A 27572-nucleotide genomic window follows, 5' to 3' on the forward strand; every position below is an offset into this window, starting at 1 on the left:
ACACCAATTAGTAGAGCAATAGAATTTGCTGATAAATTTTCAGATGAAATAAAAGATAAAAATCAATTACAGAGATTTCTAGGAAGTCTCAACTATGTTGCAGATTTTTACCAATCTCTCAGACTATTATGCAAACCATTATTTAAAAGATTAAAAAAGAATCCACCTCCTTGGACAGAAAAACATACTAGTATTATAAGACAGATTAAAGCTCATATTAAGAAATTACCATGTTTAGGGCTTCCATCTCCTCATACTTTTAAAATTGTTGAAACAGATGCCTCTGATATAGGTTACGGAGGAATTATGAAACAAAAATTATCATCCAACTCAGAACAAATAGTTCGATTCCATTCAGGATGCTGGAATCCTACTCAAAAGAATTATAGTACTATTAAAAAAGAAATTTTAGCTATTGTATTATGTATTTCTAAATTTCAAGATGATTTGTTGAATCAAAAGTTTTTGCTTAGAATAGATTGCAAATCAGCCAAGGAAGTTTTAATTGAAGATGTGAAAAACCTGGCTGCAAAACAAATATTTGCCAGATGGCAAGCTATATTAAGTATTTTTGATTTTGATATTGAGCATATTAAAGGAGAATCTAATTCTCTTCCTGATTTTCTATCCTGAGAATTCTTACAGGGAAAATCATGTCATCTTCAAAGTCCAAAATAAAGTCCAAATCTTCATACGCACGGCCGCCATCTCCTCCCTATCCTTCACCTTGTCCTTCTGCAACTCCAAGACCTTATACGGTATTGGGATCATTACCACAAAATATTAGACCCTCTTACAATCCATTTTCACCATTAGCCTCTCCAAAATTACCAACCTATTCCAAAGCTGTTTCTCCTCCTTCTCCTTCCCAAATTATTAATCCTCCATTATTATCTCAACCTTCTTCGTCTCCTATTATTATCAAATCTCATTGGCATCCGGTCTTTCCTATTGAATCTGAAATACAACATCTGTCTGACCCTCAGAAATTACTTGATGCCTTTCTCCTACCGGACTGGCATTATGTTCCACAAAACATTAAGAAAACCCATCATTTTTATGAATTTATATTAGTAGATACTGACTCAATTATTCTCTCAGAAATTCCTTGTTCCCTTCAAACTCAACCTTCTCCACCAGCGTCTCCAATTATTGCCTTTCATAAAGTTACTATTAAGCAAGTTCTCACCCTGGAACAATGGGGAAAAAATCCCTACTTGACAAGAAAATTCTCTCATCCCTATGATCCTCCTTATTATGATTATTACGATTACCAGCAAGCATGGACAAAAATGTTTTTAAAACAAAACAAAAATTTGCGTCATTCATGGTTCCTTCATTTTGATAAACTACAGGAAATTAAAACACTCCCGAAATGGTTCTCACTATGGTGGGAATATTATGGACCTGAACCTCTTCTCCTTCCTCTTCCCCTTCAGGAAAGTCTCCAAAATTTCATCTCACAAAATGACAGCCCACCAGCATTAAACCATTGCTCACCCCTCTTGCTCTTCTTTCTCAAAACAAAATTAAATTGGATTATGAAATGGGAATACGTTATCAAACCTCATCCCTCTCTCAAAACCATTATGTTCCTAGCCTGTCAAGTTTCCATCAAATGGTGGGAAAAATACAATTATGATCATGTACTGAAGATGTTTTCAAAAGTTACCAAAGCTCCGGAAGTCCTAGTCCAGCGAAGCAGATTCCAAGCACAATTGGCATCCATTACAAACAAAAAGGATTTGAAAAAATTAGCTGAAGTAATGTCACAAATATCAGACAGTGACGATGAAGAAGAAGCACAACCCAGATTAACTCCACCACAGCAACCCGCATTATCACCAGCCCATCAGGCCTCTCCTTCTCAACAGGCCTCTCAATTTCAAGGCAACCAAGCTGCATCTCCTTCTCAAAATTATTCACCTTACCATCCGGTACAACTGATGGATTCTCAAGACCCGTTTGAACTGGAATTAGCAAATTATGATCCTCAGAATTTGTGACTACAAAAAATTATTATCTGACTAACCAGCATGACATGCAGAATTATCCCTCTAAAAAGTTATTCGCGACAGATTATTGCCCAGCAAAGCGACAAATAATTCTGTACTAGATTACGTGTTATGTACTATGTTTGTTTTTAGCGTCGGCTGACACTGTTCTTGTCTTTAATGTCGGCCGGTACTGTGTTTGTCTTTAGCGTCGGCTAATACTGTTATTATAACGGCCGGTACTATTCATGTATTATTAAAGTTACTGTTTTAGTGTCTATAAAAGGGGGGTTCACGAGGCAAGAAGGGCATTCAGAATTCTAATCTGATATCCCTTCCTCTCTCGCCCAAACCTCTCCAGTCCAAGTCCTGTCCTCCTCTCTTTGTAAATCCTCAATCATCCTTCCCTCATGTCTTCAGTTCCCAACTCCTTTGAGAATTAATCTCCTTGTAAGTATTATATTTTTAATAAAAAAGTTTATTTCATATATCTTTTCTTTAATTTTCCTCATGCATATAGTCGGTTATACCGCCTGCCTACTTTGCTATCATGCATATGGCCGGTCTTACCGCCTTTAATTCTTAATAATACATTATATTCTACTAATACCTTATTATTTTATATTTGGGACACGCTAATTTTTTTAATTTTTTATAAAGAAAATAAATAATTTAATATTTTTAAATTATAAAATAAAAATAATATTAAAAAAATATATTCTAATAATATTTTATTTATTTTTTAATTTTTATCTCTTATCATTTTATTCCATATTATTTACAAAAACAAACGAAAATTTTTTAAAAACCATGTTAAAAGAATTGTACCTTTAAATTATACGGATTCTAAATTAAAGTTTAGAATTATTATTTTTATAATTGTTATTATTAATATTTTTATTATTTTTAAAATCTATTTTAAAATAGCGATTTTATTTAATTAGGTTTCTTCCACTACGTACAGACCCTCTAATTCATTTCCCAAATTTGAATAATTTCTTAATTGGCAACGAATTCACAAAAACCCTAGTATCAATCCACTTCCCACAAGTCCCTCCATCAAACAGAATTCTCACGGCCGGAAACCTTCCCACCCACGTGAAACCAAAATTCTTCTTCTACACAACAGAACTACACCCTCGACAAACCCACGTAGCCTTTCCCGTAGCAACCAAGCACCTACCTCGCCGGAAACCACCACAGAGAACGCCGACGGTAAGCCCTCCTTCCTCCACGACGTGCGTCGACCCCCGAACCCCTCTCCGTCGTTCTCTCTCCGCTGTCAATAACCAAACAGCCCGTGTGTTTTTGCTCAGCCCACCGTCGACCACAGGGAACGTCGGAACACCACCCGGGCTGCTCAGAACTCGCCGACCAGGAACCCCTGCCACCTCGCGCCATTCCGGTGAGCCCATGCCGGAATCTTCTTCTTTTCTCTCTGTTGCTTTCGGTTTGACAGTTTCTCTCTCTAAACTCTCTCTCTCTCTCTGTGTCGCACCATCATGTTCAGAGGGATCCTCCAGTTGCCGCCGTCGAACTCAACTCACCTCCATCGCCGCACCTCTCCTTCTCTCTCGGTGAGTCCCAAATCCCCGTCACACGATGCTCCTCTTCCGTAAGCCTCTGTGCTTTTTATTGTTTTGTTTTCAGCCTTCCCAAAATGCCCATGCCCATTTATGATGTTTTCCAACGCCTCTTTCTTTTTCGTTTTTGAGAGAAAAAGTCATACTATGTAAGAAAAAGAATCAGAGAGCTTTGCACAACAACAAATGATTAAAACAGAGCACAATGAGACAAGAAGAAGGAGAGGCAGAGTCGATAGTAAAGAAGGAGGAATTTCCCTTTTCTGGAATATCCTCAATACAGTGACCTGGTGCGATTATATACACCAAAAATATTCTAACTGACTAACAAACCAAGCTAATAATATAATGAGATCTGTACATTTGAAATAAAACAGAAAAGAAATGTATAAAAAGGAAAACGACAGCTTTACAATTGAAACTAAACGACCTGTAGCTTATTTTGTCTTGTATCATCTAACACCCCCCGCAAGATGGAGAATATTAATTTACTATTCCCATCTTGGAGAGATGTGAGTGGAGAAGATAAGAGGGCAAAGCTTTAGTAAAGATGTCAGCCACTTGGTTGTTGGAGGAGACATGTGCAGTAGTAATCTGTTCTGCTTGAATTTGGTCTCTAATCAAGTGGCAGTCGAGCTCAATATGCTTTGTCCTCTCGTGAAAAACTGGGTTTGCAGCAATATGAAGTGCTACCTGATTGTCACAAAAGAGAAAGATAGCTTGTTTATGGGAAATGCCAAGATCTTGAAGAAGATAATGAAGCCTAGTTAATTTCGTGCATGTGGCAGCCATACTTCTATACTCAGCTTCAGCTGAGGAGAGAAACAACGGTTTGTTTCTTGGATTTCCAAGATTCCAAGGAATTACCAAGAAATATTCAATATCCTGTAGTTGAGCGAATTTGGGCAAGAGGCCCAATCTGAATCACAATAGGCTTTGAGTTGGAATGTAGACGAAGAAGGGAGGAGAATTCCTTGACTTGGAGCTGCTTTGATATACCTTAGAAGTCTGTATGTGGTTGCCAGGTGAGAAGAGGATGGGCTGGCCATGAACTGACTTAGTAATTGTACAGGAAAACATAGATTTGGCCGAGAGATGGTAAGGTACAAGAGCCTCCCAATAAGTCTTCTATAAATGCTTGGATCAAAAAGGGGAGTTCCTTCATCCTTGCTAATTTTAAAATTCTGATCAAGAGGAAGTTTTAGGAGTTTACAACCCAACATGCCAGCATCAGCCAATATATCCAAGGCACATTTCCTTTGGGAAATATGAATTTCCTTTGGGAAATATGAATTTCCTTAGATGATCTAGCAATTTCTAAACCTAAAAAATAGCGTAGGCAGCAAATATCCTTAATTTTGAATTTACAATGAAGAAAGGACCGAGTGGAATCAACTAAGGCTTGAGAATTGCTAGCCACAAGGATATCATCAACATAGAATAATAAAGCAAGAAATGAGTGTCCATCATGCTTAGTAAATAAGCTATAGTCAGATTTGGACTGAATAAAACCAAACTCTAGCAAGGATGAAGTAAGTTTGAAATTCCACTGTCTCGAGGCTTGATTAAGCCCATAAATGCTCTTGAGCAACTTGCAAACTTGGTGGGGCTGACCTTTAGTGTAACCAGGTGGCTTTCTCATATAAATTTTCTCATTCAAATCACCATTTAAAAAGACATTATTTAAATCAAAATGATGTAAATACCAGCCTTTAGTGGCAGCAATAGCAAGAAGGCATCTGACAGTAACAAGTTTAGCAACATGGGAAAAGGTCTCATGAAAATCTATGCCTTCTTGTTGTGTGTAGCCCTTGGCTACTAATCTAGCTTTAAGTCTTTCCACAATTCCATCAGACTTAAATTTAGTTTTGTAAACATACTTACAAGCAATAGCTTCTTTGCCCTAATGTAAGTCTGTGAGTGTTCAGGTTTGATTGTGTTCCAAGCCTCAAGCTCAGCCTCCATAGCTTGACACCAGCCAAGATCCTTCAAAGCTTGTTTGTAAGATGTAGGCTCGGTGTAGAGAGAAATGGAGGATGTGAAGGCTTGAAATGAGGGATTAAATTTGCTATAAGATAAATAATGACTTAGAGCTTTGGCATTGGCTTCATCAAAAGCCTAGCCAAATGTAAAATTTGATGAATTTCATCAAAATAGGGCTGCATTGGATTAGTCAAATAGATAAATGTGAAACTTTGAGCTACAGTAAATCTATAAGTTTCTTCAAATTTGAAGGTCTACTATTCATTCATCAATCTATTTTTTATTCACTTTTAATCTCCAAAGGTCTTTTTTATTCACATTTAATCTCCAGCCGTCTTGTAATAATAATGTAAGAATCAAATTAAATTATTAATCAACATATGATTAGTGTAATTGTAAAATATGAAAAAAAATAAAAATATTTTTATTAAAAAATAATATTATATTATTATTTTGATGAATTCAATAGCTAATTCAATGTGAAGTTATGACTAGAGAAGTTTTAGATTTATAGAAATCATGTACTTTTCATCAAATTTTAGAGATAACTTTGATGAAGCCAATGCCAATACTCTTAGAGGGAAAACCTTACCATTTAAAACAAGTGCATCCTTGGAAGCCGACTGTTCAAGGGGAAGCTGCAAAGCATGGTGACAATGAAAATCTTTGAGGTATTCTGGAGCTTTTCTGAGTCTAGTGGACCTTCTAAGGGATTGATGTGGAGTGATAAGACGTGGAGAGGATGGTGAAGAAATTGTGGGCAGTGAGGGAGAAGAAGTGCTGCCAGTGGTTTGCTCAGGATTGGGATTATGTGGTAGGGTGGAATCAGTTGAAGGAAATGATCCAAAGCTGGAAATAGGAGTGGATGAAAAAACTGGTAGTGGGGATTCTGTGGAGGAAGGTGGAGAAGATGTGGATTGTTGAAAGGAAAAATGGACTCATGAAAAATAACATCCCGGGAAATAAAAATGGTGTTAGTGGTGAGATCTAAAAGTTTGTAGCCTTTGGTCCCAAAGGGATATCCAAGGAACACACATCTTTGACCCCTAGGATCAAATTTTTGTCTAGGATGTGACAAGGTGGCTGCAAAACATAGAGAGCCAAAAACTCTCATATGGGCATAAGAAGGTGGTATTTTAAAAAGGAGCTCATATGGAGATTCATTTTGTAAAAGAGGGGCGAGCAGCCTGTTTGTTATGTAAGTGGCTGTGAGTACACGGTCACTCCAATATGTCCAAGGTAAATTGGATTGAAATTGAAAAGCTTGAGCTATATTGAGTATGTGCTGGTGCTTCCTTTCAACAATGCCATTTTGTTGAGGGGTTTGCACACGACTTCTATGGTGGATGATGCCCTTACTATTGAAAAATTCAGTCATGGAAAATTCAGCACCATTATTACTTAGGATTTTTATCTTGAGTCCAAATTGAGTTTCCACCAAATTGTGAAATGATTTAATGCAGGTTCTAGTTTCAGACTTATGTGCCAACAAATAGAGCCAGGTGGATCGAGAAAAATCATCCACTATGGTCAAGAAATATATCTTGACCCATCATGTGCAATGGTAGGGCTAGGACCCATAAGTCACATTGAATAAGTTCAAAGATTCTTGAGAAAAGATGAGTGTTGTCATTAAAAGGTAATGTATGGAATTTGGCTAATGGACAAAAATTGCAAGGATTTTCATTAATGGAAGATATTTGTTTGCTTACAATGGGATCTGCAATCATTCTAAGCCTAGGAACAGATAAGTGACCTAGGCGATAGTGCCATAGATCATGGTGAGTAACTGTGCTAACAAAGGGAGAAAAGGTATTGGAAATTTTGTAAGTATGAGATGTATGATCTGACAAAGATTGTGCAAGGGCTGATGATGAAATTTCTGAGCAAACCAAGTGGTATAATCCATGTTTGAGCTCACCCTTCTCAATCGTCTTCCAAGAAAACAGGTCCTGAATGAAATAGTAATGAGAAAAAAACAAAATGCAGCAAGTTAGAGAATGAGTCAACTTAGCCGCTGAAATTAAGTTGAAACAAAATGAAGGGACACAAAGAACATCCCGTAAGATGAGTGTATTAGTTAATTGAATGTCACCAATGTGAGTAACAAGAGCAGAATTCCCATTAGGAAGTTTAACAGAATAAGCAACAACGGATTTAATTGATGTAAAAAGTGAGGGATTACAGACCATATGGTCTGTAGCCCCTGTGTCGAGTATCCAACTAGAAGGAACATGATGTGAGGTGCTCTGTGTGTGTGTAGAAAGACAAGTGTGTATACCAGACATTTTTTATGTATGAATGGAAGAAGAAGAGGGTTGAGAGGAAACTGCCGAGTAGTTGATAACAGCCGCAGTTGAAGGATCCTGTGGCTAGATCAAGGACAGAAGCTACTAATATTGAAGCTTGGTCAAACCAATCCCGTTGTCACTAGCAACTTGAGAATCAGGAGCCAATGAATAAGAAGCCATATGTGCACTCATTCCAGAAGGGGGTTGCTGTTTGGAATGAAATTTGTGACCAGGGAGATAGCCAATCAACTTGTAACACTTGTCAACTGAATGACTAGCTAAATGGCAATGTGAACAAGTAGGGGCAACGACATTGCCAAGTTTGAAACAGTTTTCCAAGGAATGACTAGAGATCTTGCAGTGTTTGCAATATGGGCGGTCCTTCTTAGAAGATTGGTTTAATTTGGGAGGGAAATAGGGTTTCTCAACGGCCATGGCCATTGTTTCAGGGGAGGGTACATTGGATAGCATCTGATGATGCATTTCTTGTTGTTGAATCAGTGAGAAAACTTTGGTAACAGATGGGATAGGGTCCATTAACATAATCTGGTCACGAATGGGGAATATGAGTCATGGAGGCCCATTAAAAATTGTAGGACACAATCCTTTGGTATCGGTTTGAAAGGATTTTCATGTTTCCACAAGTACAGGCAAGTAAGGGATCATAAAGAGAAAGTTCATCCCAAAGTGTCTTAAGCTTGCCATAGTAGGTACTTACAAAGTCGTGCTCTTGAAGAAGACTGGAGAGTGCCTTCTTAAGTTGAAAAATGTGTGGGCCGTCCTGATGTGAGAAGCATTCCTCCAGGTCCTTCCAGATGGCTTGAGCATTATCGACAAACACCACATTGGTCTTGATAGATGGACTAATGGAATTTTGAATCCATGAGACCACCATATCATTACACTGCTCCCATAGATTTAGTAAGGGGTCCAAGAGATCGGTAGTTTGCTGCAAAGAACCAGTGATGAAGCCCAGCTTGTTCTTGGCACGGAGAGCACGATGCATGGCACAAGATCATGTGGCGTAATTATCGGAAGTGAGAAGTTCGGGAACAAGAGTAATGGCTGGGCTGTCTCCACGTTCTAAATGAAAAGGGTTGGAGGGGTCAGAGAGGTTGAGGTAGCGAGACATGGAAAGGGTGTCATTGTGGTTGGGTTTAGGCAATTTGGTGGAGGGTTAGGGCTAGGCGAAATGGGTGGAGTCAGCTGGTTGGGGTTGATTTCTGCCATTGAAATTACCTCTCACTTGCTTGTGATACCATGTAAGAAAAAGAATCAGAGAGCTTTGCACATCAACAAATGATTAAAATAGAGCACAATGAGACAAGAAGAAAGAGAGGCAGAGTCGATGGTGAAGAAGGAGGAATTTCTCTTTTCTAGAATATCCTCAAGACAGTGACCTGGGCGATTATGTACACCAAAAATATTCTAACTGACTAACAAACCAAGCTAAGAATATAATGAGATCTGTACATTTGAAATAAAACAGAAAAGAAATGTATAAAAAGGAAAACGACAGCTTTACAATTGAAACTAAATGACCTGTAGCTTATTTTGTCCTGTATCATCTAACATACTATGCTTTTATAAATTTGCATAGGACATTACAAGATGTTTAATACAATCTGGAACCTTATCCAGAAATATAGATTCACTAGATAAATAAATAGCAGATTTAGCTAAGAGATGAGCCATATGGTGAACATCTCTTGGAACATAATAGAAGTCCCAACCCGAGAAGGCAGACAGCAAAGCAAGAACATCTTGTATAAGATGACCACAAGAGGGGAATATAAACCAGTAGAAGCTTTAATAAAATTCACAACATTCTTGATATCTCCCTCAAAAATCACTTTGTCAAATCCCAGCTCCATACAAAAAGCAGCAGTTAAGAAAGCTCCAAAAGTCTCTGCAATTTGAGGTGTTGGATTTCCAAACTTACAGATCTGCTTTGTAGCAATAACACTCCCCTTTTCATCCCTTAGAATAATTCCAATACCCACCAACTTACTTTGATAGATCATAGCAATATCCCAGTTTGCTTTTATGAAACCTGAAAATGGAGGCTGCCAAACCTGGACAGGAACTTGCTCTTGCATTGTGTTTAGAAGTGAAGATTGAATAGTTAACTGAAACTCTTCCAAAGAGACATTAGCCATCTGAAACAGTTGAGAGGGATGCTGGAACAAGCCATCATACAAAGTTTATTTTGTCTCAGCCATAAGAGTCTAGCTATAACCAAGAATAATTCAAAATCTGCATTGTCTAAGTACTCTTACCATTTTGAGAGCCAGGTGCATAAAATTAAGATCAGTAACTTTTGAAGCTTTTTACAACAAAGAGCCCACACATCCTTAGCAGAAGGACAGTCCCAAAGAACATGTGTCACAGTTTCCACTTCAGTTTCACAAATAGGACATAGATCCTCCTGCAGCACATGATTCAGTTTAAGATTACTTCGAGTTGGTAGTATGTCACGGCAAGCCTGCCAAATAAAAAATTTCACCACTGGTGGTGTATTAGAGGTCCAAACTTTCTGCCAAATTTTATCAAAATCAGTAGCTTGAGAAGATGAGCGTGAAATGCTTGAATTTAAATCAAGTTGAAGATAATATGCACTTTTAACTGAAAATTTCCCATAATTACTACACCCCCATACCATTCTATCTTTTCTTGACATAGGACTAATGCACATATTAAGAATCATATCAGCTTCATCTTCACTAAAAATAGATTACACCAAAGATTTATTCCAAATAGTTGTATCAGGAATAATAAGTGCTGAAACCAAATCATATTCACCAAGCACAGTAATTGGGGATTGAACCTTATAAGTAATAGGTTTTGGCAGCCATTTATCTTTTCAGATTCGAATACTATTATCATTCCCAACCCTCCACCACAGACCTGCATTCAATAAGTTCCTTGCTGAAAAAATACTTTTCCAAGCATAGGAAGCATTTGTTGGTAACACAGCTTCAAAAATGGATGAATTAGGAAAATACTCTGCTTTACAAATCTCAGTAGATAAGGATGAAGGTTGTTGTAATATTCTCCATAATTGCTTTGCTAACATAGCTGTGTTGAAAGCCTCTAAATCCCGAAACCCCAAACCCCAGTTCTTTTTAAAGTACTCATTCTTTTCCAACTCAACCAATGGATCTTATGATCATTGTCCTGATGACCCAAAAAAAAAAAAAGAAATTGCTGCATCATTTGATTAATCTGACAGCGAAGAGTCTTTGGTAATCAAAATAAGCCCATACAATAAGTTGGAAGAGCTTGTATTACTGCTTTGAGTAAGACTTCTTTTCCAGCCTGGGACAAAAACTTTGATTTCCAGCTGTTAAGCTTTCCCCATATTCTATCAACTATCCCTTTGAAAGAAGTAGTTTTGTTTTTACCAACCATCTATGGTAATCCAAGGTTTTTCTCAAAACATCCAGTTGATTCTAGCCCAGATATCTCCTTGATATTTTGCCTCACTGCCCATGCTGTATTTTTGCTAAAATATAAAGAAGTCTTATCCCTGTTCAATTGCTGTCCAGAAATTCTCTCATAACACAGAAGAAGATCTTGTAAACTACTCCATTCTAATGAAGAAGCTTTAATAAAGAGTAAACAATCATCAGCAAAGAATAGATGTGAAACTTGAACCATCCCTCTTGCAATTGGCACACCAGTGAGAGAACCATGCATATGAGCATGTGAGATGAGACCATTGAACACCTCAGCACAGAGAATAAATAAGTATGGAGATAAGGGATCCCCCTATCTAAGACCCCTTGAAGGCTGGAAATTTTGTTGTGGTTCACCATTCATTAAAACTGAATAATTAACAGAAGTGACACATTCCATAATCAAACTTACCCCCATCTTTGCCCAAAGCCCAATTTTTCCATGACTAGCTTAAAAAAACTCCATTCAACCCTATCATAAGCCTTACTCATATCAAGTTTCACAGCCATGAACCCCTCTTTCCCTTTTAAACCATAATTCATAGTATGGATTGTTTCATAGGCCGCCAACACATTATCAGTAATTAAACGACCAGGAATGAAAGCACTCTGATGATTAGAGGTCGTTCAATCGGGCGTTACTTGGGAAATGGTTGTGGCGATATACCAAGGAACCAGACACTCTATGGAAGATTGTGATTGAGAACAAATATGGTGTTTTAGGAGAGGGATGGTGTACTAGAGAAGTTAGAAGGGCCTCTGGAATTGGGCTATGGAAACATATTAGAAGAGGATGGGAGGTTTTCCATCGACACACTAGATTGCAATTGGGGACAGGTTCCAAGATCAGATTTTGGAAGGATGTTTGGTGTAATACCAATGTTCTACAAGATCTGTTTCCTACTCTTTTTTTGATTGCAAGTGCCAAAGATGCTACAGTGGCGGAGGTCATGGAAGTCTCAGGTAGGAGCATTCATTGGAACATTAATTTCAATCGAGCAGCACAGGATTGGGAGATGGGGAGTTTTGAAGATTTTTATAGTCTCTTGTACTCTTGTCGTCCAAATATTCAGCATGAAGATGATTTGTGGTGGAGTCCTGCAGGAAAAGGAGTGTTAACTGTTCGTTCCTTCTATAAGGTCCTCACAAGAGTTCCTGAGATACAGTTTCCATGGAGAAGGCTTTAGCGCAATAAGGCTCCTCCCAAAGCTTCTTTCTTTGTGTGGACAACGTCTTTGGGCAAGATTCTCACCACGGATAATCTGAGAAAAAGGATGATAATCATTGCATATTAGTGTTGTATGTGTAAAAGCTGGGGTGAGTCGGTGGATCATTTACTTTTACACTGCGAGGTAGCCAGGACTCTTTGGGATGAGGTGTTTAAAAGAATGGACTTAGCATGGGTTATGCCGGAAACTGTTTTGGATGTATTGGCTTGCTGGATCTCAATTAATTCAAGGTGTGAGACAGATTAGAGCGGTTTGGAAGATGATCCCTATCTGTATTATGTGGTGTCTATGGCAAGAGCGTAATGGGAGGACGTTTGAAGACAAAGAAAGATCCTTGGCAGAGCTAAAACTATTATTTTTTAGGACTCTTTGTACTTGGGCCATTGCGGTGGATTTTAATGGCATGGACCTTCATGATTTCTTAGTTTCTAATGTGCCTACATAATTAGGGCTGTTTCTACCTTTGTAATTGACAGTTGGTGGTTTAATAAATACTTATTTTACTTATAAAAAAAAATGATATGTGATAACACGGACCCAAGCGTGTTTTACTACATGTTATGATACGTTATACAGTGCCATAGACCCAAGTGTGGTTCACCCTATGTTATGATATGTTATATACGGTCAACGATAATTGGACCAATGCACACATGTTATGATGGCCACGAAATAAGTGAAAGACGAGGAATAAGTCATGTACGAATGATAGGAAATGCATGGAGTTAGTCATTCATGCATCCATGTTACATGTATTTCCATGATTATGTTTGATTTTGCATATGTTGCTAAAGAATGATCTATATGTTATGTGTATATTGTGACGATATATGTAAGTTTTCAAAATTACGCCTAATGTTAAACTAAGTTAAGTTTATAGTATGATGCGCTATTACTGAGTCTTTGACTCATTTGCTTGTTTCTCTATTTTATGTTTTAATGTCCTAGATGATGATTTCGTGGATTTTAGAGCAGGAGTGCCAGGAGTAGAATAAATTTCCAAAGACTGTGTGTATGATTAGACACTTAAGCAGTGTTAGTATCACAGAAAACTAGTTTAGATCATTTCTTTATGTTCTAGCTTTTATGTAATGAAAGACTGTCATGCTAAGTTAGTTTTATGACCCAATAGATAAGGTAATTTATGTGATTGAATTTCTTTACCGAGCATTATGTTACGAATGTACGTAATATTCCTGACCTACAAGAAGGGGCTTTACAACAAGGGTTTTTCTCTTTCACGCATTTAAGGAGATGGGTCCATATTTATGCTACATGTTGTTTAAGTTACAAGTTGGAGTAGTAAGACGGCTATGGGTTGAATGAATTTGTGATCACAGGCTAGGTTATATGTATGGATTAATATGGTCATGACAGATACATTTGAGGTTAATATATTGTGAGGGTTTTGACAAATTAGTTTAAGGAGGAAAACATCTTAGGTGATATGGATCAAACAAGTGTGACGAGTTTAACTATATGAGACATATTTAGAGTTGCGGATAACATGTATATTATGAGTTGGATGTATATATGGTTCGATTGATGGTTATGGGTTGCCTGGTTTTAAAAGAGAAATTATTCTGGGATTCAATTATATATTATTATGAATATTTGTTTGGATTACAAAAACGTGGAAGGTAATTTTGGAGCTTATAAGTTGGATAATTATTGCGGGTTGAAACTCACGGATAGCCTCATTAAGTGGAGTTTTAGTCTTTAAAATTAATGATGCACTCAAAGTAGAAGTTGGTGTGACAATATGCTTATGTATAGGTGCCTATTGATGTGAATGTGATTGACTGCATAAAGTTCAAGGTAAGTAACTATGATCATACCTTCCTTGATATTTTATGTAAACAAAATGTATAGGTGACGATATGCCTTGCAATATATTGGTTATTAGCCTTTATTAGTCTGATTGGTCCATTTGGGTTGGGCTTGTACAAAATGGGCCTTTTTTTTGTTAAAGGCCCAACTTACCAAAATTAACTACCAAAAATATTTTTTTTGGCAAATAAATTAATAGATAAAAATTATATAAAATAGTAAAATCAAATTAATTGAGTTCTTTAATGTGGATTATCTAACTAACTCATTAATATATTAATGATGTTAATAGCTATTAACTTAGTACTCAATAGTTAATGGTTTGTGTATGAATTATGATAGTTAACGCATAATGACCTATCTTAAAATTTTAATATTTTATATAAGGTTTAACAAATACTTGTCATTGTCCATGGATACTTCATACTTGCAACTTTGGTATCTTACAAAAAATGTACCTAAGTGTTTTAATTAGGTGTAGATACTAGAGTATGTATCATTGCGTATAATATTATGATTAAACATATAATATATTAGTTAACTGTTTTTTTTGATAGGTGGGTACGTTTGGGTAGTGAGAATACCTGAGAAGTGTTGAGAATGTTTGTGAATAGTAGTGAAAAAATAGTGAAAAAGTAATAATAGAATAATGAATAGTAGGTAAAAAGTAATGAATAGTAAAAAAATATGTAAAAAGTAATAATAAAGTAAAGAATAGTAGTGAGAGTACTTGAGGTACTCTTGGTACCCAAACGTAGCCAAATGTTAATAACATATTAGTTAATAGTATATATAACATTTATATGGTCATAGCTTGGGTGAAAATTAGATAATTAAGTTATACTACTATATGTAATACTATTTAAAAAATTATTTTGAAACATATATATTTAGTTCGGTCGGGGGTGAAAAAAGCCTACTCCGAGACCGAACCGGAAACTTGGAATTTTCAGGACTAAGACCGACCGGAAAGGTTATCGTCCGGTCCGACTGAAATCGTTCTGTCGGGTCGGGTTTTTTGGTCTGGACCGAAAACCTTACACACCCCTACTTCTAGGTGTAGATGTAATTTTTGGTTAGTTTTGTTTGCACCATTTGGTTATGCTGTTATTCTACTTGATATATGCTCTGAATTCTGGTTGAACTAATGGGACTGTTGAAAATTATTTTGGATATCTTGTATTTGAAGTTTTGTAAATGGGGGAAAAGTCAAAAGTTTTAGTAGGAACTCTATCCGTCTTGGGTTGGGATGTTCATGTAACATGTTTGTATTTTTCTTGGCAGTTCATTAAGTTTGGGAAGCTTAATCAGGAGGCATGGGTGAGCATCTTTTATTTTATTTTATTTTTTTAAGCTTATAGTTCAGATCATTAAGTTTGATTTGAATTTCAACCTTCCTTTGGTTTTAGATACAAAGACATCTTAAATCTTTTATTTTTTTGGTTTAATCAGTTAAAGAAAAAAATTCAGACGAGAAATCACGCCGAGAAAAGCGAAAAGAAGCACGATTTGGAAAGAAAGCGCAAAAGCATCAAGCTTGGCTCCAACATCAGGTAAAATAAATTTTATGTTTTTATTTTTTCTTTTGGACTCTGGAAAAAACTTTTTGGTTATTCTTTTGTATAATGTGAATTTCATGCCAACAGGAATATCGAAATCTTCGGAAAAAACCTGGGAATTCAAACTCAAAAAAGGTGAGCAAATTGAATAATTTGTTAGAACAAAATGTACAGAAGAAAGAAATTTTACAATCAAAGGGTAAGCCTGAGAGACATCAGAACTCAGAGACTTCTAACAAGCCTCTGTCTGTGGGACTTAATGGTTCTAGATCATCAAAGGTGGTGGAAAGAAAGAAGGGTTCTAAAGGAAATTTGAAAAAGACAAAGTTTGAAGAGTATCTTGAGATGGGGATGCAGAGTACTGCTGCATCTGCAGAGGAGGATTTGGAACTGGAAAGGAAACTTGCAAAGAAACTAAAGGTGAAGAGTGGAAAATTGAGAGGAGAGGATGATGATGTCAATTTGTTATTGGAAGGGTTCCCATCTATCATTGATTCTTTAGGGGAAGAACTCCCAATTGCTGAGGAATTTCCTGAAAAGAGCTCTAAAAGTAAGAAACTTAGGAAGAAAAAGTTGTTGGAAGAAGGGCCAGAAAGTGACATTTTAGGTGACCCTCGTGTTAGATCTTCTAAATCCATTGAAACATGTGATGCATTAATGTCGGAAGATGTTCCTGCTGATGCACCTTTGAGGAAGAAGCATCGGAAAAGAAAGTTGTTAGAGCAAGGAAAAAATGGTGATGTGGTGGGTGATACAAATGTTAGTGCATCCAAGCCAGTTGTGTCTTGTGCTGCAGAAGGGGTGTTGGAAGAAGTTCCTGGCAAGGCACCTGCGGGTAAGGGAGATGGAAAATATGTTGCTCCTCATTCAAGAGCTTGTTCACAAAAGGAATCAGAGCAGTATCCCCAAATACGCAGACATATACGAGGTGTGAAATTTGTGCTTTTAAGTATAACAAGGCCTTCTGTGCCCTGCCCTTTATGCTGAACTGCTACTTGCTTTCTAAGTTTCAAATCCTTAACTTGCCACAGGTCTTCTGAATAGATTGTCTGAATCTAACGTGGAATCAATTACGGGGGAGATCTCTAGAATCCTTCTTGTATGTGACTTTCATATATCTTTTATTTATTTATTTATTTATTTATTTTTTATAAGTTATGTGACTTTCATATATATTAATGCTTCTATAGATTCTTTTGAGATGGTCATATGCTGTATATTCCTGGAATCTGGATATTCCCAGCCCACAGATACCACCCCAGCACCTTTTAGTGTGGGATGTATCTGACACAGTTGGTAATGGTTGGGGGGTGGAATTAGGTTCTAGTTTCACCAACAAAAATGATAAGATACATATCTGACTAAAACAGATTTAGATTTTATACATTTTCTTTTTTACCCAGGAGACCTGTCCTGGTGCAACAGTGTCCTTGGGAGTCGAGTCTTCATTTTCTCAAATGTTTTAGTTCTCACCTGTTTCTATCATAGTTTTGTCGAGGAGAATATTATGAAGTTGCTGGTCCAGAATTGTCTTTTACATTTTTTATTCAATCCATCTGCAGTCTATTGCTCGTGGTACTGCTTCCCAGATAATCAGTGAGGAGGTTTTGGCATCTTGTTCTGGCGGTCCTCGTGGCAATGAACAGTTAAGTGTGTATTGGTTTATTTCATCTCAAGTCTCTTTTCCCTTCCTCTTATAAAAGCCTATGGTCCAATACAATATGACAATTACTGCGTACAAATCTCTTTATGGAGGTTATTCATTTCTTCTACTTCATTTCTGTTTCTTAGCTGTGGCTTCCTCAGCCTACTTCCTCCACATGAAAATTTAACACTTCTTTTTCTATTATTTTTTAAACGTCCTGTTTTGGGAACAAATCCATTGAACAGCATTGTGAAGGCTCTGCTTTGTGTGCAAATGTGCCCCTTATTAATTTATCTGTACGAAGCAAGAAAGAGGGGGCCCAAAGAGGGGGGGGGGGGGGGGGGGTGGCACTTAGTGTTTCAATTCAATATCATCTCATGTTCCGTCATTCTGAGTATTGGAGAAAGATCATTTTGGTTTTGGTTGAATTTGATAAAAATTTCAAGATATTCTGCAGAATTAATGAAGTATAACTTATAAAGAGAAAAGTCCTTATGACTGAAAAATGGAAGCTCTAAGAATGTCGAGTCCATTTCCTATGGTGAACAATTTAATTTTGGAAAAGATGTCGCTCTTGTATAAGTCCCTTGTGCTTGGCTTTGCCTATTTTAATAAAATTCTTATTTACTGATAAAAAAAAAAAAAAAATTGGAAAAGATGAAAAGGTTCCATTGGTGAAAATATTTCATGTTTGATAAACTTTCAAGATATCTTGTGTGATTAATGAAGTTTAACTCATCAAAACAAACGAAAAATATATCCTTTTGAATGAAGCATAAGAGCTCTAAGAACATGAGTCCAATTTAGGTGGTGAACAATTTAATTTTGAAAACTGCATTTTATATGTAGTGAATATGTTATCTATCTAAAGAAATCCTCGAATATATTTTTCGTACAATTTATTTATTTACTGTTATTTGTTTGTTATAGATCTTTCGTATCTATGAAAGAGTCCCCAAACACCTCTTTTGTCTTTTGCAAATAGAACTTCGAGAGTTGAATTGTTTTCGTTAGATTTGGCAGTAATGTTGAAAAGAAAAATCAAAACTTTTCTGTTCCTTACTCTATAGATGGCTTTGCTTCTAAATTTTATTTCGGAAATTTTAATTAATTAATGTTGGCTCATTATTCCATTTATATACTTTGTCAGCTTTGTTCATCCAAGGACCAAAATTCCATATACAAGGGAGTTTTGATGGATAATGATTATTTTCTTATCAAAAGTTGTTTTTTTTCTTTTCTTTTTGGGGTCCGTGGATTATGTGAATCCATAACTTATAAAAAAAAAAATTGTGAATCCATAAAACTTGTTGAATGTCACAAGATGGAGCTTTTTTTATTTGAACATTAGTTTATTCCATAAGTATATTATATATATATATATATAAACTGGACCCTATATTATTTTCCCCCTTCTTTTATTATTATTATTATTATTTAATTTTCTTAGTAACTCCCTATCTGCTCTGCTCTTTGTGTAGGTATGCTGCTGTTTTTGGTGCTTTTGTTGCAGGGATGGCATGTTTGGTTGGAATTGACTTCAGTGCAAAGCTTATGGCTTCTCTTGCTCTATGTTTTGAGGTGTGATCACACCGTATTGCTAGTTGTTAGCTACAAAATTCTTTGACTACTTACAAAAAAAATTAGAAAATTGTACTGAGAAAAATTATGTTTTTTTACCCAGGATGAATACCACAAAGAAGACACTCTTTCTTTGCGAAATCTCTCTCTTCTGCTATCCTATTTGTACATATTTGGAGTTTGCTCAAGGTAAATAATAACTTCTGTTAACCTGGACTCTTACTCTGTAAAATTATCACGGCAAGAGGTAAAAAAAATCAAGGACTTCAAAAGCATATGTCATGACACATTGATTTAGGTTGCTGGATGACAATATCTTTTGGCATGGTCAAATTTCTGCTCATCAAGCTCTAGTACATGTGAAGATACATGCTTCAATTTGAAGGCAGAGTTAATCCTGTGATGAACACATGCACAGATGTGATGTACATACTGTAAACATCAGTCCCTTTACATTCATTAAATTACTAATTTGTTGTAAGGAATGAGGCTATGTATTCTATGACAGCTCTGAAATTGCTTCAACTCCCTTCAAAAGAAAAGAGTGTATTGGGAGATTGTGTTTTTGTTGAAATGAAAGCAGTTTTCTTTATGATATTATGGCATGATTTGTCCATGTTTTGGGCATATGCATTAGGAGTGTGATACGCCATATGAGAAGGATAAGGGTAGGTGGTGTATGGTATCCTACATTGCTTGGAAATGAGAAGTTCTTGCTCTTTATAATATTTCAATGGGGCTCCAATTGTATCATTGACTAGTCCTTTTGGAGTATAGGCCATATGGTTTGGGCCTTCCATTGGGGCGTTACAAGGAACAACATGAGTGATTGAATCCCTAACTTGAGCTATCTAAATTGTAGTAGTTGCTTGATGAGTGATGTGTCCTTGTGCAGAAGTTTCACTCTGTTTCAGTTAGTGTGCCATAAATTTTTGTACAGTATGTAACAATCCTTTCTAATAGCTTTATTTCTGATGATTCGTCACAGTGAGTTGATATATGACTTTTTGATAATGTTGAGCAAGCGATTAACAGAGATAGATGTCTCAACCATCTTGACAACTTTGCAATGTAAGCCTCTTTAAACTTTTGATATTCGGTCTTTGCATATGTGGATTTTTTGGCTTTTATACCTTGTTATCAGAATTCTATCAACTTTAAGCTTCAAGGGGGGTCCATTTTTAGTAAGTCTTGCATATCAAGCGCTTTATTTAGTGTTTTTGTGCTTAAAATCAGCATCATGTATATTTCCAAACTAGTTATTGCTTGCAAATGGGATCCATTTTTTGGCAAGTGCTTGCATGTCACACATTTTATATATATCGTTTTTGTGCTTAAAATACATAATGATATATATCCAATAACCAGGTATTTTTGTTTGCATGCTATAGTGTTTGCATTCTATATTTTATGATAGCATGAAATTATTGTTCTATCTTTTGTAATTGCGTGATGGCATCAGCAACACGTTTGATTTGAACTACTATTAACTGCGTGGATGTCATCAGCAACTCGTCTGATTTGAACTACTATTAACTGCACAGGCTGTGGAATGAAAATAAGGAGTGATGATCCTTCTGCAATGAAAAATTTTATTCTCAGTATTCAGAATAGGGTGAATGACTTGAAAGCTTCTTCTGGAGATGGCCAACAAAATATAAATAGCAAGAGAGTAAGTTTATTAAACGTTTTGACATTATTATGAATTTTTCACCTTTTTTTTCTGTTTCATAATTGCAAAGATTGTAATTGGTGATGCTTGCAGATGGAATTCATGCTTGAAACCATATGTGACATCAAGAACAACAAGAAAAGGCCTAAAGAGGATCCCGCTCATCACACCCGGATAAAGAAATGGCTACAAAAGGTCTTTCTAGTTAATAGTTTCAATCTTTTAACATTTAGTTCAGCATATTTTTTTAGAATGTTTTATTACACTTTGTTATTTTTGTAATGGGACTTGGGAGGATAGGCTTTGGTTTGAGGAGGCTTGACTTTTAAGGGGCTACCACTGGTGTTGCGGTGGGAGATTGTCTCTAAAGCGCAATAAGGGGTGCATCCTATTTATTACTCATTTTAAGACATTGTTTTGAAGAGAAGCGCCCAAGTAATATACATTGTAGTTTCAATACAACAGTGAACATGTTTTGGTTCATACATTGACTAGAATAGCTTGGTATCGAAACCTTATGAATGATTATGAACTTCATTGTGCACATAATTTGGAAAACAAATGTGTTGGGATCTACCAAAGAAATTGTGGTGGATTCTCCTTTTGATTCATGGAATGCTATATGGTAAGATGGGAGTTTGTATGCGTTGGGTATTTTGAAATGTTTTGTTTTTTGTTTTTCCTCTACTTAAATACGCATCTTATCATCAAATTTCTTTGTGCTAATAGTGTCATTCTGTCTCAGTTTAGCTAGGAATTTTAATTTATAATTCTCTCTCTTTTTTTTGTTTCTTGGTACTTTTCTTCTTTTTTTTGCTTCTGATTAATATTTAACATTGACCAATTTGTCATTACATTAGTCATAGCTGCCATGTTTTACTTGGTACATAAAAAATGTTTTTGCCTCTTCGCCATGATCATTGTCTCTCCTTAAAATCCATGAGGTTGCTCTCTCTTTGAAACTTCGGTTTTGCACGCCAATGTAAATTGTGAGTTATATGGTCTCATCTTGAGGTTTACCTTTTCCTGACACAAAAAAACTTATCTCCATACACCCAATTTTTTTTTTTTTGGCACTGGGTGTTCAAGAACAGCGTTCTGACTAATCTCCGGGGTGCACAGGGCACCCAAAACTTTTCAATGAAAAGTGACAATTTTTCTTTACGGTGACGTTTTGTTCTCGGACACCAGGTGCCAATAAAAAAAAAAAAGTTGTAAAAATTAGTTGTAAATGGGTTGTTAGTGTATCGTTACTCAACCCTGAGGGGTTAGCTCAAGTGGTAAGAGCCTTGGTCTTGGTGATATGCTTCCTCCAGGTCTAAGATTTGAACTCTTGGGTTCAAACAATTTCTAGGGGCCATCGAATAGAATTCTAATTGCCCGAGGTGCACTTGCAGTAAACTCCTCATCAAGAGCCTGTGCACCCTTGGGATTAGTCGGGACTTTGTACCTGGATGCCCAGTACCAAAAAAAAAGTGTATCATAGCTCTAGGCGTGAAAGTATGACTAGGAATAAGGATAGCTCATGGAAACTCAAGATAATCTAAATTTATTTTAACATTTTGCTTTCCGAAATAATGAGTGTCTGATTTGATTTAGGAAGACAATTCAATTTTCCATTATCTTTTTGTATGACATTGAGTCCTTGGTTATTCTTTATTTTCAGTTAAGGGTAGAAGATGTTTTGATTAGAGGGCTCAAATGGAGCAAGCTTGTCGATCCTGAGAAGAAGGGCCAATGGTGGTTGTCTGGTGACATGGCTTCCACAGTGGACAATGTTAAAGAAGTTGCCAGCAATATAGACAAAGAGGTTCTTGAAGCCCAAAAAATGCTGCAGCTTGCTGCTGCACAGAGGATGAATACAGATGCCAGACGGGCAATCTTTTGTATAGTAATGAGTGGGGAGGACTACATTGATACATTTGAGAAGCTTCTAAGGTTGGATTTACATGGAAAGCAGGTGGGTGCCTTGTGGTCTCCTTATTTTGGCAACTGTATTTAATTTTCTGATTGTTAATTTTCACTTATATTCACAGGACAGAGAGATCATGCGTGTTCTTGTAGAATGCTGTTTACAGGAGAAAGTATTTAATAAGTATTACACTGTTCTCGCTTCCAAGTTGTGTGAGCATGACAAAAACCACAAGTTCACTTTACAGGTGTTCTCTCTCTCCTTTTTTTATTTTTTATTTATTTTGGTGACTTTAGAATGAAATTTTCGGTAAAGCATGGCCAGAAATTTTGTTTTTTAAATTCAGACACATGGTTTGTTATGTAAATTCACATGTTCCATACCTTAGGTATGCTTTCTTTCTGATTTTTTGATAATTAATTGAAAATTATTATATCAGCGGATTTTGACAATTACATAATCTTGTGAAAATATCGGGCCATTCATTTGACCTTTTGGTTTTTTCTTATTTTTGTTTCATTGTTAAATCGCAGTTTGTTATACACTTTGCGATCTTCTAAAGACTACCATTGTTTTTATTCAGTGATTTTATTTGAGTAATAATATTTCTTGGGAGACTTTGCCTGGTTGTGGCATCAACCCTGGAATTTGAGTTTGAACTAGGTTTGAATTGGAGATTGCTGGCCTTTATGTGTGACAAAAATAGCTTCTGTCTACTTGTAGAGATGATGAGATACTGCAGAATTTTTGGTTGGGGTTATAGCATGTCTAAGTGATTTTTGGTCCTTGCTTTAAGTGACAATCATCTTATAGACTCAAGGGTTATTATGTGCAATGCAATTGCAAAAGTACAATGAATACTTAATTATTTTGGTATATATGTTTCTGAGCAATGCAACCGAGGTCGAAAAATGCTTCCTAGGACTGAAGTAGTTGGATCTATTACCTCGTTGAACACTCTGATTATGTTACTGGAAGCTCATGCCTATGGTCAACCACATTTACACACCGCATGGATATCTATGGAGAAATGTTGGTTATAGTCCTTGTATATTTCTTTTGCCTTGGATGAAGGATTGAGTATTATTGTCAAAGAGGATGCTGAAATTTTTTAATGGTAGTAGATAATTAAATCGTCAGCTTGAATTTACATGGCAGTGCAGGGGAGGGGCTTTTTAGGACAGGGCAGGGCAAGTATTATGAGTCAATTTGGTTTTATTGCATCTGAATCTGGCTTCAACTTTTATCACACACAAAAACACACAAATGGAGAGTAGCTTGGTGGATATTTGGATATTATTTGTTTGAATTTCATTTAATTTGTTAGTTTTAGCTGAATAACGAGTAGATAGATGTCAATACCATTCTCTTCCATTAGGACTTCTACATTACTCTGATTTATTGCATACGTCATCGAAGTAAATGATGTAGCTGGAATTGTCATTTCTAAATCACAAGAAAACCTTGCATTTTAAAAGAGTGATGTTATTGGCCTTCCTTTTAGTGTTGATATGTGGGATGCAGCAAACTGGACACTAAGTTGGTTCTTTTCTTAGAGGACTTTGGAGGAACATCGACTAAGGTTTTGTTATTTCTCCTGGGGAGGACAAGTTTAAGGGGTGAGGAATATTACTTATAACCTAGGGCACGTTTGGCCTGCAGAGTAGAGCCTAGAAGCAAATAGGTATTCATGTGGAATAACAACAAACTAGAAGCAATAGATATTCCTTTCCTGTTGGGAAAAGAACATTGCTTAGCAAGAAAAATTTAAAACAATCAAAATTAAACTTCTTAAAACTAAAATTTAAAAATAATGATTACCGATTAAAAAAAATAAAAATAATAAGTGATTGAAATTGAAAAAGAAAGAAAAATGCAGAGGGAGGGTTGCCCCTTCCCTGTGGCAGGCCCCCTCACCAAGAGTGGGGTGGAGGGAGACCTTCTTGCACGACCCTTTTGGCTGGGTGATAGGGTATTGGGGGTGGGTCTTCCACAGTTCCCAAGGTGGAAGGAGATTTGTAGAGGGAGAGGGAGGTGAGACCTTTAAGAGATAAGCCCCTTGCAAGGGATTGCTCAAGCCACTCCTTGCGATGTTGCTACTTCCATCAATACAGGGGGGGGGGGGGGGGGCACTCCATCTTGTGGTGGGGGACATTCCCACCTCGCTTGCAGGGTGCTCTGCCTTGCATGCCAGGGGGATCTCCCCCATTGCTATCCTCCTCACCCCTTGCAATGCGAAGGGTGTAGACCCCTCTTGAGGCCATCACTTTACTCTTATATTTGATACTGTTATTTCTTGTTATTACTTAAAGAACCATCGAATATTTTCAGTCACTCATCTCATACACCTAGAATCTCATACCCTTCTATAGATTATGCCAGGGGGATATCCCCCATTGCTATCCTCCTCACCCCTTGCAATGCGAAGGGTGTAGACCCCTCTTGAGGCCATCACTTTGCTCTTATATTTGATTCTGTTATTTCTTGTTATTACTTAAAGAACCATCGAATATTTTCGGTCACTCATCTCATACACCTAGAATCTCATACCCCTTCTATAGATTCATATTTTATCTATTGGCTGGAAGAAATTCCCACAATCCAAGATAACCACAAATAAATGAGAGCATTCAGATTTCCATACGATGCCAAATTTCTGGTAATGATTGATGTTCATGTGGGCCAACATTGCCCACTCCAATGGAAGCTCTATACCTTTGGCTTCGATTACAATGTTCTCTCTTTTATCTGCACAATGTATATAAAAAGAAAAAATGATGAACGTTTTGCTATGACCTCAATTTTTATTTTTGAAGTCTGACATATGATTGTTTTTGATAAACTTGCATTGATTTGTATTGAGCTGTTTTAAAAGTTCCATAACTATAATTTTTTTTTTTTTTTTTTTTCCTGTGGTTTGTTTATTTCTTTATCATTTTGAAAATGCAGTGCCCTTTCTATATTCTTTTTCCTAAAATAATTTTTTTAATCTTGCTTTTACCTGCTGTAATTTCTCAGTTTTGCCTTTGGGACCACTTCAAAGAGCTGGAGTCGATGCAGCATACTAGGTCATTGCACCTGGCAAAATTTGCAGCAGAGATGCTTGCTTCTTTCACCCTCTCCCTAGCAGTTTTAAAGTCTGTAGAATTGGGTGATATCAGGCAGCTCACCCCAAGACGGATTATGCACTTCCGAATGCTATTTGAGGCCCTTTTTGAGTATCCTGATAAGCTCATATGGAACATATTCACCCGTGTGGCTGTCACCCCTGACCTCGAAAGTCTTAGACATGGCATTGAGTTTTTCATCAAGGAGTACGTTGTGAAATCCAATAAAGCCATGACAGAAAAATTTAGGGTTGTGAAGAGAGCCCTTAATAATGCTGAAGGAATCCTCATGTGAGTCTCCATTCTCACCTTACCAATTTTGTAGGTTAAAGTGTACTTACTACATTCTAATTTTATCGCCGCACCAAATTTTGGAATATACCGACCTTTTTGTGTACGAAAGTTGAATTATTTAGAAGGATAGGAGTATTATGCAGATGGTTTTCTTTCCTTTTTCTTTGGCTAAGCATGGTATATAAAATTTTTTGTATTTACTCCACTCTCAAAGATGCTTATGCTCATTCTCATTTGTTGAGTGAGCTCTACAGTTGCCACCCAATTGAATCTTGTGTGTCAAATTTAATATTATACTCTGATAAACTTCAATGATGACTTATGGAATGGTCTGATTACACTGATTCCAGGGAGGGATGGTGCATTAGGTTAAGACCCATTTCTCACAAAACGAAAAAAAAAACTGATTTCGTTAGATCTCTTCCCTCTTTTCTAATTTGGTGCGAAGCCACAATGAAAAAGGGGAAAAAAACAAAACAAAAAGCCATTATAGCAGAATTACCCTGAATGGTTTGAACCTATGCAATATTACAACAGCTAGAGTCTGAGAAATCACCCTCTCTGTTGTAGGGTAGAGTCTCCTTCCTCTTTCGGATTCCAATTTGTACTTCTCTAACATTTCAATGAACAATAACGTAGAATAAAGCAAGGGTATCCTAGCAAAAAACATACAAAAGAGGAGGAAAAGAAAAACAAGATGAAAAACAACAAAAGCTGCCTAACTCACGCTAATCTCTATCCCTCCTCATCCTCTTCCTCTCATCATGTGAGCTCTCTCCTCTCTGAATGAGAGTTACCATGATGTTTACGAATGTCAAGGGATGAGGCATATTTTTTTTTTCTTTTTCTTTGAAAGCTAGATCTAGTAATACTTCAATGTATAAAACGTATAATTAAGAACCTTATAGACAAGTCAAAACTTAAGAATACAAAAATCTTCTGTTAAAATGAAAACTAAGTTAGATATGAGTTATCATGTCTACACCCTAAGGACAATAAGTTTGAACGTTGACTCAACACTCACCTCAAAGCAAGCCATGTCAAACTTCTGGATGCTAGCCACGAGCATTCGGATGTTGACCCTAAAGACGTTGTGTTGCAAGTATGTAATACTCGTCGTTGTGGTGGCATTTAACGGGTTTAAAAGATACTTTTAGAAAATAAAATGAGAATTACTGACATATATAAAATGTTTCTTTTTCTTCCCAGAATAAAAGATTTTAAAATTAAAATTAAGGGTGTAATTGGTCCGGGACGGGTCATGGACCGAAAACTTTGGTCTATCATTTTTGCTGGATTGAACCGTTAGCTATTGGTCCAGTCGGTTCATTTGGTCCGATTTAGGCCATGAACATTTTTTTTTCCTCTTTTCTCTTTTTTTAATAGAAAAATTAATACAAAAAATTAATTAAATTAGTAAAATTAAAATTAAGT

General features: G+C 36.5%; 1 protein-coding gene across 6 annotated transcripts; it reads left to right on the plus strand.

Annotated features, from left to right (window-relative positions):
• Window positions 1-3014: 3014 nt before the first annotated feature.
• LOC121264856 (nucleolar MIF4G domain-containing protein 1) lies at window positions 3015-26338 on the plus strand. 6 transcript variants are annotated; one of them, XM_041168170.1, is made up of 16 exons: window positions 3015-3209; window positions 3311-3399; window positions 3507-3571; window positions 15653-15688; window positions 15821-15921; window positions 16015-16855; window positions 16959-17026; window positions 17490-17572; window positions 19054-19153; window positions 19257-19342; window positions 20142-20224; window positions 20698-20825; window positions 20919-21020; window positions 22492-22785; window positions 22862-22984; window positions 25756-26338. In XM_041168170.1, exons 4-16 carry the CDS (start codon window positions 15685-15687, stop codon window positions 26137-26139), a joined length of 2397 nt encoding a protein of 798 aa, XP_041024104.1. In that variant the 5' UTR covers window positions 3015-3209; window positions 3311-3399; window positions 3507-3571; window positions 15653-15684; the 3' UTR covers window positions 26140-26338. The 6 variants fall into 6 exon arrangements, with proteins under 6 accessions (XP_041024104.1, XP_041024103.1, XP_041024108.1 ...); XM_041168169.1 differs by having other exon boundaries at window positions 3015-3399; XM_041168174.1 differs by lacking the exon at window positions 20919-21020 and having other exon boundaries at window positions 3015-3399.
• The last annotated feature ends 1234 nt before the right edge of the window (window positions 26339-27572 follow it).

This window comes from Juglans microcarpa x Juglans regia, chromosome 5D (assembly GCF_004785595.1).
Source record: "Juglans microcarpa x Juglans regia isolate MS1-56 chromosome 5D, Jm3101_v1.0, whole genome shotgun sequence".
Taxonomy (NCBI): Eukaryota; Viridiplantae; Streptophyta; class Magnoliopsida; order Fagales; family Juglandaceae; genus Juglans; species Juglans microcarpa x Juglans regia.